The 17,295-nt window shown below is 42.8% G+C and overlaps 1 protein-coding gene across 6 annotated transcripts in view; it reads left to right on the top strand.

Moving 5' to 3' along the window:
- Positions 1 to 16,811, top strand: part of LOC125716492 (guanine nucleotide exchange factor DBS-like) — a 49,530-nt gene extending 32,719 nt beyond the window's left edge. For 4 of the 6 annotated variants that reach the window (XM_048988828.1, XM_048988823.1, XM_048988827.1 and 1 more), the window contains 13 exons: positions 968 to 1,037; positions 1,138 to 1,230; positions 2,177 to 2,269; positions 3,118 to 3,243; positions 3,334 to 3,555; positions 4,297 to 4,389; positions 5,407 to 5,485; positions 8,036 to 8,105; positions 8,265 to 8,398; positions 12,527 to 12,636; positions 13,626 to 13,738; positions 15,211 to 15,293; positions 15,999 to 16,811. In XM_048988828.1, coding sequence (XP_048844785.1) covers positions 968 to 1,037; positions 1,138 to 1,230; positions 2,177 to 2,269; positions 3,118 to 3,243; positions 3,334 to 3,555; positions 4,297 to 4,389; positions 5,407 to 5,485; positions 8,036 to 8,105; positions 8,265 to 8,398; positions 12,527 to 12,636; positions 13,626 to 13,738; positions 15,211 to 15,293; positions 15,999 to 16,060 — 1,348 coding nt within the window. In that variant the 3' untranslated portion in view covers positions 16,061 to 16,811. The remainder of the gene's footprint in view (positions 1 to 967; positions 1,038 to 1,137; positions 1,231 to 2,176; positions 2,270 to 3,117; positions 3,244 to 3,333; positions 3,556 to 4,296; positions 4,390 to 5,406; positions 5,486 to 8,035; positions 8,106 to 8,264; positions 8,399 to 12,526; positions 12,637 to 13,625; positions 13,739 to 15,210; positions 15,294 to 15,998) is intronic. The other 2 variants (XM_048988824.1, XM_048988825.1) reach the window with 2 other exon arrangements.
- Positions 16,812 to 17,295: the final 484 nt, after the last annotated feature.

Raw genomic sequence — 17,295 nt, 5'->3', positions numbered from 1 at the left:
TGCATTTTTTATGATCGCGCACGTGCAATTTCTCTAACTTTTTTTTTTTGCCTGACATGGCTGCTTTTACATCACTGTGTTTCTGCTAATCCGCACGTTTTGTCACAGTGAAGGTTAACAAAAGGAGGACACTTTTAGGAAAAGAGCAAGTACAGTGAATACAAATGGGACACTTATGGGAAAGTGCAGAACATTCTGCTGCTTAAGTAGGTTAATTTCCTCTCGGTTTTGATGCTCTCCAAGAATGGTAAAACTCCTTGGCGATCATTCAGAAGTCCTGGCATACATACATGGCCCACAAACCCAGGTTTATATTACAGTTGGGGGGGGGGTGGGGGGGGGGGGGAATCTCACTGCCTGACATAACGCTACAGTATCATTGCACTCACGGTTTTGAATTTCTGTAATATACAACCTTTTTCAAGAGGGTGTAAAATGGCGATTTTTCCACCCATGGGTTGCGACCCAAATTTATGTCATGGTAAGTTCTGAAAGGGTCGTGAGGCAGAGTTGGAAATGTAAACATTTTACCAGCAAGCTCCTATGCTGATCCACGATCAGATTTCCCTACCAATCCTCGAGTTAACCTATATCAACTGGTCTTGGGTCTGCAAATGCTTAACGCAAAACTAGTGAACACTCAACAAACCACAGATTCACTGGCCCATCCAGTCAAATTTGCTTGATAGGCATCGATTGGCGCAGATTACAAAGTGCACACTGTGCTAGATCATATCCTTAATTTAAATAGGGTCACGAGTGAGCTGGCTTGGTAAAAATTGGGTCACAAAAAAAAAAGGTTAAGAAGCACTGGTATAAAACACACCGTTGTGAACATCCAAAATATTTCTTCATTTTGTTGATTTGATCAGCAGTCTTCTTGGTTGTTCTTCTTCATTTTAATGCCACCTATTCAATATAGCTCGTCCTGTTTATAAAGACATGATTTGATCCTTTTCACTTCTAGAACATTTCGGAAAGAGCTGGAAAATTGCATTGAGAATCCAGAGTTAGTTGGGGCATGCTTTTTGAAAAGGGTATGTAAATATCAAGTATTATCAAGTTCCACTGACTCTTCCCTGAACCCGTGGGGACAGAATGTAAAAACTCTGTTGTGATTTTTTTTTTATGATTTAGAAAGAAGACCTGCAGATGTATGAGAAGTATTGTCAGAACAAGCCGCGATCTGAAGCTCTCTGGCGACAGTGTGTGGAATCTTCCTTCTTCCAGGTGGTTTATCTAGGTTACTGCTGGTGCTCCATAACTACACTTTTACCTAGAGCTGCTAAAATGATAGCACTCCTGCTTGTTGACAGTGTTCATTAATTTAGTCAGAGGCCTATTCTCTTATAGGTTGAGTAGATTATTTCATATTCTTAAAATAGTGTAGAAAGGGTTATAACTGGAGAAGATTCTAATCTTTGGTAATTCTGTCTGTAATAAACGTTTTATTTATGGAGCTAGCCTAGTGTTTTCTGATTGGTTTCTCGTTTGCTGCCTTGTCATATGTCTGTAAACATATAAAATGTATGGTAACACTTTACTTTGGGAGCACTAGTGACTTAGTAACTCAGTTACTACTGAAGTACAAATCATGAACAAATATAGTAAATGCGTGTAATTCATGAACTGTTATGCGCCTGAATGTGTCTCAGATCTGATTTTTTTTTCAGGGCTGTTCGACGTTTTCGAATCACATTTGAGTTAATTTCATATGTGATACTGGATTGCACATGTACCCTACTTCTGGCCATGCGGCCCAAATGTAAATGGTCAGATAGGGATTTACATATTTTTCGCGTATATCCATGCCTTCTTTTGTCGTTGGTGTCGCAAATGATTCATGCAGAAACATATCAATGTTCACATGCAAACCGTTTCAGAGGACAGATGCGTTCACATTACGCTTAGTTACAGGTAACTGGCAATTATGAATGTGAACCACCAAGATAGACAAATCTGATGTGAGCAAAAAAATCAGAATTGGACAATCAGACATGTAAGGTGAATGTAGCCAAAGTTTCTGGTTAATACATTAAGAAAGAGTGTAGTACTACATTGTTTGTGTCTTAAGTAAAGTGTTACCAAATGTAGTATTATTATTGTTATTGTTACTATTATGGCTGTAGATGTGTTCTGGTCCTTTGCACAGACTTCATAACTACTATTGTTAAAGGAATGCCAGAAGAAGCTGGAGCACAAGCTCTCGCTGGACGCTTACCTGCTGAAGCCAGTGCAGAGGATCACCAAGTATCAGCTGATGCTGAAGGCAAGTTGACAAACACGGAGAGCATTGTTTACTCTGATTTTACTGGTTGTTTACGTTCCATTCATCTTGTTCCCAATAAAATTACAATTCTGTGATTAAAAATGTTCTTTTACCACCCTTAGTTTTTGTTTTAAATTATGCATATTCAATTCATTAGAATTTTTGTACTTTTGTATATTTATTATGGCCTGTTGTATACATGGCAGTCAAAACCGGTGGGAAATTTACTTCTTTTTCTCATTTAAACATTAAAATGCCATTACCCACAGCATTAGTAAATTTCCCCCACTTTGGGTTCTATTTCATAAATTCACTGTCGCGTTTTGAGTCATTGACTTTATTGGCATTGGCATTGTGTAAGTGGGAGGGGGTTGACTCGTATGAGCACTATTACATGGTTTAAGGTTTGTTATACTAATCATGACGTGGCGTGATGGTTTACTGGGAAGTACCTCCCACAGTATATGAGTGTGTGCGTACCCTGTCCAGGACTGCCAGCTCATCAGGGCTCCTCCTTCAGTCTCCTGTGGTAGACCGCAGAAACTTTTTATTTTTAAATTTTAGGGTGATTGCACACATTTTACTGGATAAGTAGCTGGAAATTGGACCGTCCTGAGTTTCTTGTGATCTTTGTGGACCGCTGTGTTGTTGCAAAAATCGGTGGTGGAGTGGGAGTTAGACCAATGGGTGGGTAACCTGATCCATTGAGGGCCAGAATGAGGGCAGGTTTTTGGGATGACAGCCCAATCAACCAATAACAGTGGGTCCCCAGGACTGGAGTTCAGCTGTAAATGTAGGAGGAAAAGGAGACTTGAGGCCTAACCTTGGTCGCATCATCATCTTCTCAGGAGATGCTCAAATGCAGCACGAACTCTGAAGACACTGCCCAGCTACAGGACGCTCTAGCAACCATGCTAGATATCATCAAGTCTGTCAACGATTCCATGCACCAGATTGCCATCACTGGCTTTTCGGTGAGTGAACGAGTACTTTTTGGGGAAGTGTAAATCATTGGTGTTGATAATTTCTCAAGAGTGCGTGAAGTCTTGCATGTGCTACTCTAGGGGAACCTAAACAACCTGGGCAAGCTGCTGATGCAGGGCTCGTTCAGTGTGTGGACAGAGCACAAGAAAGGACACAGCAAGGTGAAGGACCTGGCGCGCTTCAAGCCCAGGCAGAGACACCTCTTCCTTTACAGCTCCATGCTGCTCTTCTGCAAGCGGCGTGAGGACTCCGCAGACAACCACGAGCGCACTCCGTCCTACAGCTTCAAGCACTCCCTGAAGGTGCTGTGAGCCCCCCCTGCTGGCCATTGTCATTATTAACAAATAATTGCATTATTATTCTTATTATTTTTATGTATGGCACCTTTTATGCATGAAATGCAGCCCCAGGTGCTTTACATATAGGATAAAAGTCAAGAAGGAAAATAGAACAGGCATTGAAAATAAGCGGAGGTGTGGGTAACGTTGCGAAAAGGTAACGTAAACTGATGATAAAGGACAAAACAATCATCAAAGCAAAAAGGTGAAATAAGCCAATAAATGAAATAAAGGTGAAACAGAACAAAAGGAATAAAAGTACAGTTCAATGCAGTAAGAACATTAAAAAAACAGTATGACTAAAGGAAATTAATAATAATAATAAGTATTTATTATAATATTTATTTTAAAGTAATTATTGTCAATGAACTGAAGCCAGATATTATGGTATAATAACGTAGAGAACCAGGCTCCACTTGTGCATTACTCAGTGGATGCATTTACCAAACTAAGAGGCTTAGTTTCTGATTCAGAAAATTTGGGTCAACTGCAGAGAGGTTTGCCTCAACTCCCTTAAATGCCGGCAACTCTTAGGTTCAAAATCTGTGTCCTTATCCACTACCAGCTCCCCTGCCGCAAGACGGAAATCTTAGTTTATTTTTTTCATTTTCTCAAATACAAGCTTAGTACACCTTAATTGGAAGCAAGACTACGAAAATATTTGTACCGTGGCCACTGCTGCAGGTTCACCTGTTGTGTTTTCAGATGAGCGAGGTCGGAATAACAGAAACCGTGAAGGGGGACAGCAGGAAGTTTGAAGTGTGGTGCAGTGGAAGAGAGGAGGTCTACATCATTCAGGTAAAGTTAGTCGGAGTGTCTTGGCAGCAGTCGCACTCTCACAAACTTGCGCCTAAAATATCCATGCTGTTGTGCCTGAAAAGCATGCATTGTGAGAGCTAACTTCATTCAAAACATGTTCATATTTCTATATTTGAATGCCAGTTATGTATATTTATTTTTTATTCATTTAGTGGGTAATTTCTGTGTTCATGTTTCGTATTTGATAGTTCATTGGTCGGCTTCAATTAAGGTACTGCGCACGCTCGTGATTCTTCTCGAAAGATCAGGAGCTGAAGACGTGCACAGTTTGGATCAGGAAGTCTTTAGACCACAATAGGTTAATCGCATAATGATGGTTCCTGTCGAGTGACAGAATATGGCAGAATTAAGACATGAAATCTTTATTCATCCCGTTCTGAGTGCTTTGCTCAAACCTGCTGCATAGGTGCCATGAAAAGTGTCGGAACAGTGAATTATGAATCAAAGGTTAATATTTAAATGTGCAGAAGTGCCTTGATGAAGAATTCCATGAACATACATTGTTGAGCTGGACATCAAGTTGACTACAATCAACAACACAAAGATAAATGATTGTACCTCAGCACTTCTGTCAGCTTTTGTATGGTCACTGGTACAGATGCTAGTTTGTTGGCACTATGTGAGGTTAATTTTACTGTGCGACCCTAATTTGCTCTCCTTAGGTGGTTACACTTACAGGTGTTCAATATTCAGAGTGGATTACTGGAGTCACGTTTGTAAAGATGAAAATATTTTTTCTCATGGTTTAAATACCTTCATTGGCATTTTTTTCCTGTAACTGGTAACTGTTTAGTTAATAATAATCTGGCTTTGAAGTACAGAACATTAGAGGTAATAGGAAATTTAGGAGTAGGGGACAGCTCTGTATGTATGCAGTTCCTATATTTGACCACCGTGTGGCATAGTTTGCCTTGAGAAAGTGGGCGTCAGGGTGGCAGCAGCCTGTCGCCTTGGGCAGTGGCAAAATGGTAAATGAGTCTCTTGCTCTGCTTTTAGGCCCCTTCCACAGACATGAAGAACATGTGGGTATCGGAGATGAGGAAGGTATTGACAGAACAACTGGAGGCCTGTAGAGGTGGGTCTCATCTTCACCCTGCCAGACGTACTCTTCCCCTACAAGAGGGTCTTCCTCAGGAGCCTTTTACAGATAAAGGGCTTCACTTTGCACTTTGAAAATCTGTGTCTTGACACGTTAGTCAGCATCACTGCACGCTTTACATTCCGTTCATTGGAATTCGCTTCCCCATGATTCCCCCATGGATTATCTTACTGCTGCACTGCAATATTACCTGTGCTGCAGTCAGGTCCGCTGGTGCAAATCAGCCACCGTTTACCAATTACTCCTCTTTGTAGATTACATGTTGAGCTTTCCCTGGAATTGTTAAGGAAGCGCGGCACAGATTACGCTTCTTGTTGTTCTTTAAGTAAAAACAGCAGAAACATTTGTGCACTGTGACTAATTCCTGGTTGACAGATTTAAAGGATGGCTTTCATTTTGTGTGGGGCGTCCCGAGCCGCAGATGAATAATTCAGATAGCTGCTCTGCGTCTGTCAGGCCAATTTACTCCGTCAATGTCGCTCTCTCAAGAACGGTTCATTTTTTTGTAATTTTATATTCTTTGATAAGGCCTCCCACTTTTCACAACTCCCCCGCAGCTCCTAAGAAGCAGCTCACTTCGTGTTATTGATCAAGACTCTGTGTTCGCTTAATTTTTCCCTTTTGTTGGGTTTGTACATCTGCAAAATGCATTATTACTTTCCAACTTTCTATTTCTAATTAGCAGGCTTGATAGTGTTTTTTTCCATTCTGTCTGTGTGTGTGTGTGTGTGTGTGTGTGTGTGTGTGTGTGTGTGTGTGTGTGTGGATTAAATTTATGTTACATTGTGGGGGTCATATTTGGATTAGAGTTTTCCCCATATAAATGAATGGAGAGTCCCCACAAAGATATAATTACAAACTTGTGTGCATGTGTGTGTGCTTTCTTTACTACTTTATTCATCTTGATATTTAAACTGTATTGGCAACAGAAGTCAGGGGTACAATATGCTAACCTCTGCTTTGCTCGCTGTGTATGTGGAGCTTACATGTTCTCCCTGTGTCGTAGGCTAATTGATGTCTTTGAGTTGCCCATAAAGTATGATTGTCTGCATTTGCACTGCCGTGGGCTAGCATCCCATCTATGGTCTACTCCTGCTGCACTGCAGTGGGCTAGCATCCCGTCTATGGTCTACTCCTGCTGCACTGCAGTGGGCTAGCATCCCGTCTATGGTCTACTCCTGCTGCACTGCAGTGGGCTAGCATTCTGTCTATAGTCTACTCCTGCTGCACTGCAGTAGGCTAGCATCCCGTCTATGGTCTACTCCTGCTGCACTGCAGTGGGCTAGCATCCCATCTATGGTCTACTCCTGCTGCACTGCAGTGGGCTAGCATCCTGTCCATGGTCTACTCCTGCTGCACTGCAGTGGGCTAGCATCCCGTCTATGGTCTACTCCTGCTGCACTGCAGTGGGCTAGCATCCCGTCTGTGGTCTACTCCTGCTGCACTGCAGTGGGCTAGCATCCCGTCTATGGTCTACTCCTACCTTGTGCCTTGTACTTCCTGGCTTGCGATCCAGGCCTCTACTTTCCATACATAGTTTGTATATGGGTGGATCTATATAACAGGGTTTAGAGGTAGTGTTGAAATAGTTTTTAAAGGTATATGGGTACCACCTTACAATTAGACTACCCTTACAAAGGGTTTTTGAATGCTTTATAATCAGGTTATTAATTAGTTTCTAACATTAAAATCATTAATAGACAATAATAGTTAATAGTTTTCTTTTTATTATTGAGTTAGAACCATCCATCAATATCAAAAGGGAACCTTATTGTAAAATGGTATATGTTCTGAAAGATTGATTGTTTAAGGCCGTCTTGTTTAAGGGAGTGTTTGTGTTATTTTATATTTTAAAATGTAATATTAATTCTCTGCACCATGCAGGATAATGTCAGGGTTTGTCCTGGTGAACATGTATTTGAAACAGATACTGTATCTTTTACTGCCTTTTTTTAAATCAAATTTTGAGTTACTGGTTCAAGCCTGGTTCACTGACATGAGGCACATCAGTGTCATAGCCAGTGTGTGGATTCTCAGACACAAAGGTGTTCCTACAGTGTCGGGTATTCACATGTTAGATGTGTCCTCAGAAACAAAGGCGTTCCAGTGGACTGTCGGGTATTCACATGTTAGATGTGTCCTCAGAAACAAAGGCGTTCCAGTGGACTGTCGGGTATTCACGTGCTAGATGTGTCCTCAGACACAAAGGCGTTCCAGTGGACTGTCGGGTATTCACGTGTTAGATGTGTCCTCAGACACAAAGGCGTTCCAGTGGACTGTCGGGTATTCACATGTTAGATGTGTCCTCAGACACAAAGGCGTTCCAGTGGACTGTCGGGTATTCACGTGTTAGATGTGTCCTCAGACACAAAGGCGTTCCAGTGGACTGTCGGGTATTCACGTTAGATGTGTCCTCAGACACAAAGGTGTTCCTACGATCTGTCAGGTATTCACACGTCGGGTGTGTCCTCTCCCCATCTGCCCGTTATCATCTCATAGTAACGGGATCTTTTGTTTCATCCGCAGAGGCCAGACAGCTGCACCAAAGGGTGACCGATCACATATACCCCCCACTGCTGAATGTGTCCATTGTGAGGTACAGTGTTTCCCCCCCTGCCAAAGAAGGTGTTGGATCATTTTTAAGTGACAGGTCATCCGTCCTTCCTGTCAGCGGAGGGTGGGATACCGATGCAGTGAGTTGTGCCGCCTGAACCCAGTCTCCTTCCTCCTCCTCCTCTTTTTCCTGACCCCTTAGCAGAGCCACAAGGAAGGCGACCTCGCGGAAGCTGGTGCCCTCTAGGTCCGAACCTGGAGGCTGTGGGAGGGGCCGCGGTCCAGGGGGCGAATGGCAGCTCGGCGACCCGCCACGCAGGAGACACACACACACAGGTGGGCAGGGCCATCGATGGCTCATCAACTCCTTTACCATCTAGCCAGCCTTGGTTTGCTGTCACTACTCATTAGGAGAGGCTTCGTCGGTCTGGCACAGTGATTCGGTGGGCAGGACTTGGCGCTCCTGCTTTCTCTGCATGTGCTCGGCCTTCCTGTGAGTTCTGCCACCCAAAAAAAAACCACATGATTTTAGCTGAACCGATCTCTCTGTACTTCCCATAGTGTGTGATCCTGTCCCAACCTTGAAATAAGATTTCCACTATGCCATACTTTTATTTTGAACTTTAGAATTATGAGCAGCTTCAAACAGAGCTTTCTCATTATACAGTGTGAAACCGCTCTGTCCGCAAGTTGAAAGTTCACTCACCTCGCTGCTTAGCAGGAATGAGAGGAGATCAGTGCTGTTGGTCCTTTTGTGCTTCTGTACAAACCTGCCACATAGGTTGGGTTGGACTGCTAGCTAGTCCTATCTTCTCTGTTTACAGTTGGTTGTTTATTGTGATAATATGAATTTTTTGTATGGTGTTACTGTACTTGCACCTTATTCTGTACTTCTTACCCGTGTTTTGTGTTAACTCATGTTTAGCAGAAGGACACGTAGAGTAAGACTTTCCACTGTATAATGGAACTGACAGTTTACGTTGCACATGACAAATAAACCCTTCAGTCTTGAAGCTAACTGCCGTACATTTACAGGACGAAATTCTAGTTATCTTTGATCTTCTCCAGTGGTGTCTTGAGAACCAAAGTTGTGAGAAGGCGCAGCTTCAAAACCACACATACACACTGTCCTGGCCTGTCTGTTTGATCTGCATCTTGTCCTGTGGTTTCACTTTTGAGAAATGCCTCTCACTTAGTCTGCTTCATTCTTCCATTTTGGAAATAATACAGTAACAGAAAAAAGTCACATGACATGATTATGGTCGTACATTCAGCAATAGCAACAAATGGGTAACTGCTGTCTAATTCTGCATGTGTCCTGTGTAAAGGGACCATATTACCCTCAGATTGGAAGCAAGAAAAGAGGCATATGGGCAGTTATACATGCACCGAAACCAACAGGCTCATAAATTAACAGTTAAGAGCACAAGTACAACTCTTTACCGTTGGTGGAGTGCATTGTCAGGTGATCTAGAAATTAGTTAAGCAGTAGCAATACTTTTGGCTAGATGACTAGCTAGTTTACATCAGCCAGAAAATCGCTTGATAGTTGGTTAAAATATGTGAGATGGAAAGTTGTTTGCTGCTAATGGAAAAAGTTGGTGATTTTGGCTATCAAATACTGAAGGAAAGAATTTGCTAGCTTTGTACAGGCAAAACTAGAAACCGAGATGATCTGATCAATCCTGCTGATGTACCTTGCTGGCTAACGTTAGCTAACTAAAATTAGCACAAGTTCGTAATGCTGCCTCACAGGACGTCTGTGCTAGCTCATTGATTACATGGGTACCAGAGCAGACGTGTGTGACAATTTTCTGTGAGACGACAACCACACAAACAATTCGGGTGCCTTCTTATACATACAGTAGCACCTTTACTCAGCTAGCAATTGTAAACAGCTAAAGATAGCTAACCTTGTTTACTGCGGCTGAGATGTGACTCATGAACGTTGCTGATGATGATGTGTATGGTTCTCAGCAAGAGATGGGAATGATGAGGAATGGGGGAGGGGATTAAGAGATGTGATCTGAAGGAGAAAGTGTGCTCTTTGGTCCGATTTACCCTGACTGCAAGTTTAATTACATGTTATTCACAGTCAATGTGCTGGTCATGTGGAAAAAAAAATTATGTTACGTTTTTACAAAATACTGGGTAGGCACGTGCCTTAGTAAATTGATTGGCACAACACCTCTGGTCCTCTCCTATAGTACGCCTGCAGGAATCTTTTAGAGGTTACCCGTTTACAGTTTAATACAGACATCTCACCTCTCCCGGACGTCCTGGCAGTTTCCCGCAAATTGACAGCAGTGAATGATGGACAATGTCCTGGAAATTTGTCCACAGAAAATTAAAAATGATCTACTGCAGGAATGGTACTTAGGCAACTTTTACCAGCTGCCACCTTATAGTCGGCATCGCCACCTCCCAATATTCCCTCACCCACCTCCCTTAAATCAGTATGTCTAAGGTGTGATGTCTGTTAATAGTACAGACCATTTTAAAGGAACTCTAAATGCTAAGTACGCTCTCTATCTCCCCCTGTTGGTAGTGTTTCAGACAGCAGTGTGCGGTGTCCCGAACCTGTGCTAAAATGAAACCCACCCTCTTTGTGACTCCTGTGTCCCTTTTTTGCATGCTACCGCTTCCCTGGTCATTTCCGTAATAAATTAAAATAAAAAGATCAACAGCCTAGTAATACATGTAAATGGCGTGGGGTAATTCCGAAAATATCTCGTTTGCTGCTAACGGGAAATTGATTTTACGGCTCTGATGCGGTTTCGCTTTATTACTTTGATTCATGGGCACCACTTACTGTCTGATAGCGTGGTGTTAATAGGAATATCGGCCTGTTTAGCTTTGTGTTTATTGAATATTCTGTACATCTCTATTACCGAGACGCGAGTGTGTTCGAGACTCCTGGCAAATGATGGCGCTGGGATATGTTTGCAATTACTGGTCTGGGGAGGTGACTTCGGACGTGATCTTCGGCTGTCGATGCTCTTGATCTTGTTAGCGAATGCTCCATCGATCTTTCCGCTGCACCCACGACCCCCTGTCAGGATCCGCTCTTCCCCTTCCCCCACCTTGGTCCAATCCACCTGACGTGTTGTTCAAACAGTCCAGCTGGAATGACGGCATAAACACAACCCCCCACCCCTAGCCTGCTGGGGACGAGGAGGACAATAGCACACGACTCCTTTAAGACAACCTCCCAGCAATTTCCTTGGGTTCCCAAAAGAATGTTTAATCCAAAGTGAATTACTTCATTTTCAATGTGATGTTTATCCATCAGCATAATGGCACCATTTTATTTAAGCAGTTTGGTTTAAACTTCATGCTTGTGGGTTGACAGTATTGCCTTTCCTGGCACTCAAGGGAATTTCGGTTATGAGTCCAGGACTTTAATCACTATGCCACCTGCTGGTCCATTGCAAGCACTCAAAGTAGATGATATCATTAACGGGTACCCCCAAAGTGCGAAAAAGCGGTTTGAACTGGTTCTCAGACCCTACTTGAGGATGTATTCAGGGCTTTTCTACATTCACAGAATTAATGAAGCTCATAAAACATTCAAAAAAATCTAAATAAAAAAAAAAAACGGAAAGTGGTGACAACATGAAAGAATGTCATCGGTAATGATGAATTGTAAATTTCGATAAGTTGACATTTGGAATGTGGGTGACATTTACGTGGGGCTTGCAAAAGGACGCTGTTTTTGGAATGCTGATGGTGATTTAAATTGAGAGAAAATAATTCTTTGTCTTCCCCCACAAACCGTTACCGATGGGTGTTTTTAAGTTAGATTTGTAATTGCATTGTAGGTAATAAAGCAAACTTGTCTTTCTGATAACCGCATGGATTTAATAGATTTTTTTGCACTATAAATTCTTTGCAAAGTCTGCTATGTGTGTTGCTTCCTCATCCATTTAAGATTTAAAGGTACAACATGATAGCCCACATGACTAAGTGGTGTCCTGGGTGTACGTTATCTCTGCTCTCTGGTGATAATTCATACTCTGCATTGATGCTACGTATCTAAATAGCATCTATAACGATGGTCTTTCTCTAAAGAAGATTTACTGGATGCGTAATACATAGCAATTCAAATGAGATAAAAGGCATGAATGATATTATGAGTTATAATTTACAACAGGTGAAGTTTAAAAACCCAGTTTGTTAGGCATAGTTCCTTGGTGGGTGGGATTGTCTTGCTTTGTCAGTCACTGGCAGGTTAAACGCAATGGCAGTTAATAAGCTGACCACTGGAAAACAGATTCGACTAGTTTTTTCTCTGCACTAGTCATTTTCCTGGCAGTTACTCTATATTCTGCTTGAAATCAAACGTGACAGAGGTAGCACTCTGACGTCCTTGACAATGGTGTGCGCAATCGCTTTGTTCTGTTGACGGCACATTCTCGGACCCCCTAAACCCATGCAGAATACCATGGGCCTGTCTTTTTCCAGGACAGGACCACAAAAACCTGCGATCGTTGGAATTGGAGGACTTGGAGATCATCCGATCGAGCACTGAGGAGCTCTCGAACACCTCCGAGGAGGAGACTGTTAGCAAATACGTAAGTAAGGGGGACCGTTCCTCAGGCACAGCCTCGATGACCCTCGAACAGGATCACACTTCATAGGCGATCTGTGTTTACACATCATATATATATCAAGTGAATTTGTATGTGACCATTAACTTGTCTCATCTAGCTGTATATGTATCTCTTGTACATACAGCTTGGGGAAAAAGTCTGACCACTGTATGATTTCTGTTTTACTCATTTCTCAATTTATAAGTGCGCGTCTGTGAATATTCCATTTTTCTGCAAACTGCAGCCTGGTTCTTCCCTGTTTCTCATTAATGAAGTGCTTCTTCCTTGCTTTGTGGGACTTCAGTCCTGCTTCTAGGAGCCTGATATGAACTGTCCTAGCAGTGCACTTCACACTGGCACTTAATGTTTGCCATTCCTTTTGAAGGTCACTTGATGTCCTCCTACGATTCATGAGAAACTGTCGGATAAGTTGACGTTCATCTCTAGCTTCAGACCTTTACCTGGCTGGTTTCTGGTCATTCCCAGTGTCTCCTCTTGCACCTTATTCTTGTGTGCTGCTGTCTTAGAAATTTTGAACCTGGAATCAACCTGCTGCTCAGCATAGCCTTCTGCCAACAGAACCTGGATTAAACCAGGATTTAAAAATGCAGATTGCTTTTAAATATAGGGTGGTCTCGTAATTATTTTTTCAGAGCTGCATGTGAGCCAGAGACAAATTCCCTGTGTGTGTGTGTGTGTGTGTGTGTGTGTGTGAACATCCTTGGCCAATAGACGTGATTCTGATTAAAGACCAGCATCTGCTCTTCTTCTGGTGCTTCAGCTCACTCTCAGTTATAATCTGTGCCGATTCGCAAACCAGTTGCTCTGATTTCGTTTTATTGATGGAGCCTGGAGAATCAAATGGGGTCGTTTACCGTGAAATATGATTCCACGCTGCCCCTCCCGGGCCTAGCAAGATGCGCAAGCCTCAATCCACATCACGCTCTCTCTCTCTCTCTCTCCGCAATCAGGAGGATTGTTTTCGGGTCCAGATGATGTACGAGAATGCGATGGCAGCCCAGTACCTGACTGTCGGGCCGGGGGATGTGGTGCAGTTCTTGGAGGAGGCGGGCAGTGGGCAGTGGTGAGTCTCAGACACTAAGTGGCCATCAGGAGACGGGCCCAGTTTTAAGCTCAGCATTTGGACTGTATGTACTGAAGCTAACTCTCTGCGCATGAGTGATCTCTTATTTGTCTATATTTCCCAATCCGGTCTTTTGCTCCTCACCAGTCCATGTTTTTGCTCCCACCCTGGTCCCGGTAAAAACGTGGACTGTCTGAGGGTCCCCGAGGACCGGATTGGGAAACACTGGTCTATATAATGTCACAGTTATCCGCATTTGCTAAGATCGGTTGACAAAATTGGTGACACTAAATTACCCATATTGTATGACTGTGTGTGCCGTATGATGGACTGGAGTTCTGTCCAGGGTGACCCCTGCCTTATGATTTAATCTGCCTATTATTACTGGATAATACGTAATAAGATAAATTGAAAAATAAAGTTAAAAAAGAGAGTTAATAAGAGTTCATAAGAGTTAACACTTACTGGATAATTGGCTTATTTTTACATCCAGGTACTGTAATTTTGCAGTGTCCACGTTATTAATAGCAATACTGAGACACCATCCTGCTGAACCGCATCCCGTTTTGTGATTTGTGTCTGAACTGATCTTTCCCCCTAGTGCGTGCATCTAACAAAAACGAAAACAGCCTCCACTCCGAGTAATATGTCTGTGAAGTTGTCTGCCTCGGTTGTCACATGACATTGATTGCGAAGCTAATACTCAATTACATTAATGCATCCGACACGGCCGAGTTTCATTATCTCGCGCATATTTAGACTGTATAACCATTTTAGAATGGCTTTCATCTTCGGGGTGTGTTCGCAGATGAAGCCGTAGTAAAACGATTCGGCGGGTGGCGACGTAGCCGGCTAATTCCAGCCGGTAAGTAAACAGGAGCAGTGTTGCGGAGGGGAATGAAATGCACACTGAAGGAGTGAGTCTCCTGTTACCCATAATTCCATTTTCAGGAAGCGAGTGATGAGCAGTCTGTATCAGCACATAACCGCGATCCGTTACTGATTCACCTTTACATTCCAGCTGCATCCTACACTTATATATGTATTGTTACCTCACTGGTAAGGTGTCCTGGGCAGTGTGCAGTGCACCAAAACCTTGTGTTGCTTTTATTCTGCAGGGCTCTAGATAGTCCTACAAACACGTGTAAGAGTTACACTCAGTGGCCACTTTATTAAGCACACCGATCATGAATGAACTCGCCTGCCCTTAAAGTGCTTTTGAAGACAAAAGAGGGTGCTTTCCTCTCTGATATACTCCATTGGGGCCCCAATGTGTGTTAGTTGTGTGCAGCTAACTTCAGGACCGACGGGGATGAATCCCAGGCACAGCAAGACGGGATGCTATCGTCGGTACATGGAAAATGTACAAGCCTTTCCACTCAATCCTACAAAGAAAACCAAGGTCAAATATTATGTCAATGCCTGAAAATATGCACATTACAGCTGAAGTGAATATTTTTCTCGTGTTTTAGGCTAGTCAAGAACCTTGTTACTCAGAAGACGGGTCTGGTTCCGCCCAGAATCCTGGGAGACTTTCACGAATACAGTGACATTGGTATTTTCTCACTAATACTCCATAACCATTCAGCAGACTCAGGATAATGTATCCACAGCAGGGAAGAGGCTAAAAACACTGTTATTTTCCCCCCACAGCATGTATTTTCTGCTATTTAGCATGCCGTAGGACTGTTCGCACTCTGCTGTTTTTGCTTCCTTTTGTTTGGTTTCTTTGTTTTGTCTTGTTTTGCTTATGCTGGTGGCTGCAGTCCAGGAAGTTTTGTCACAGCAGAATGAAAATCTCCGCAGTCATCGCTCTCAGGGGGGGCTTGTGTTTTCATGTAGGCTTGTGGGCGGGGGGGCTAGCGAAGCCTCAGACAGGGAAATATTAAATGCAAAGCTGAAGTGCTTTGGCGCTCTCCGACGTCTGGTCGTGCATGCGGCGTCTCTGCAGCCTTCCACTGGCCTCAGGTTTGCTCAGTATGCGTTTGTTCTACCTCTGCGCAAATGCTGTGCTTGTCAGATATAAGCAGGCCTTTTGTCGCGTCAGCCTGTAGCTTGGTCTTTGTTTGGGTCCTTTGGCAGTGCCAGTCTGACTGTCCTTTTGCTGATCTGGCTCTGGCTCGCACAGCACCCCGCCGCTCCCCCCACAAACCGCCACCATCACCACCAGCACTTTCCACAGCCGCTTTAGTGTTCCACAGAGACTACAAAGCCAACAGTATACATCTTAACTGCCCTTCCCATGTGTTTCTCTCCCTAGATGTATTCAGTGACATGTGCAGCGCTGCTTTGACAGACACCGAGGAAACCGATGAGAAATAAGCAGCAGGACCCAGGCTGGCCTATGGAACTTGAGGTCCTGTTTTACCTTCTGCATAGTCCCCCTGCTGGACAAAGTGGGACTTGCAAGCACAAGGCTCTTCTGTAGCTGCTAAGCTCCTTTATAAATCCTACAAAGGACTACAAAACCCAGTGACCCATTAATGGCTCACTGCTGCCTACAGATTAAGACTACAAGTCCCAGCTGTGCCTGCATTGCCATGTTCTCCAGCTCTGTAAAACATGAACATGCAACAGTGTCAACTGGCAGAATTATGAAAGTTGACCTGACCGGCACTTTTCTTTTTTTACTCTCAGTAGCAATAGGAAACCTTTGCCATATATTATTAATCAACTTTTAGAAAGGTAGTGGGGCTGTTGGTGGATTTTAAACTTAGTAAAGCTGACTGGATTTTATATACAAAGATACCGTTCTCGTAACAACAATGACAGGAAAGCTGGACTAATTTTCAGTGCCAGTAATATGGTCCAGGATGGGCCAGAATGTACTTCAGCTCTCAGCTTTAAAGCAAACGAACGACTTTAAAATTACTGTCCTACTGAACACTTTAAACTGAACGTTTAATACAATAGCTGCTTGATGGCATCCTTACTCGAACACAAAGCTTTATAAATGCAGTATTAAATTAAAATTGTAATGTTTTGAATTCCATATTTTAAATTATACAGGAGCAGTTTTTCATCGTTGTGTAAGAAGTCACCATTGCTTGTAATAAACGTATCTATACTCAAATTGTGTTTCTTTTCTATGTATTATTAATCTTGACCAGGTTGTTTTCCTTAGTTTGACTATATCAGTGGCTACACAAAAACAGCTCTATTACTGCCCTGTTGTTTTTAACGATAAAGGATGTTTTTCTTTTAATTCTCTGCAGTATTTAAGATCATTGCAATGACATACTTTTTAGACATTTACTTTATGTAGAAATAGGATGAAATTGCATAAACCCAAACTACTCGAAGACGAACGTTTTTCTCATGATTTATGGGTTTTCTCTTTCCAGTTTGAATAAAACATTGCAACGGTAAAAGAAACACCGTTTCACATTGTAAAAATATTTAGTTCTGGAATTCTTCCTCTAAATGAATGGGTCCACCCTTCCCCAATAGGGCAGTGAAAATGAGTGAGAAATTGTGGCAGTAATTATGTTTTAAACCTGTCACCACTGTAGTTTATTGCAGGTGTTTTGTGCCGAAATTACTGCTTGCAGTGTCGG

The sequence above is a fragment of the Brienomyrus brachyistius genome, chromosome 21 (assembly GCF_023856365.1).
Source record: "Brienomyrus brachyistius isolate T26 chromosome 21, BBRACH_0.4, whole genome shotgun sequence".
In the NCBI taxonomy this organism is placed as follows: Eukaryota; Metazoa; Chordata; class Actinopteri; order Osteoglossiformes; family Mormyridae; genus Brienomyrus; species Brienomyrus brachyistius.
This window is presented reverse-complemented; position numbering and strand designations above follow the sequence as displayed.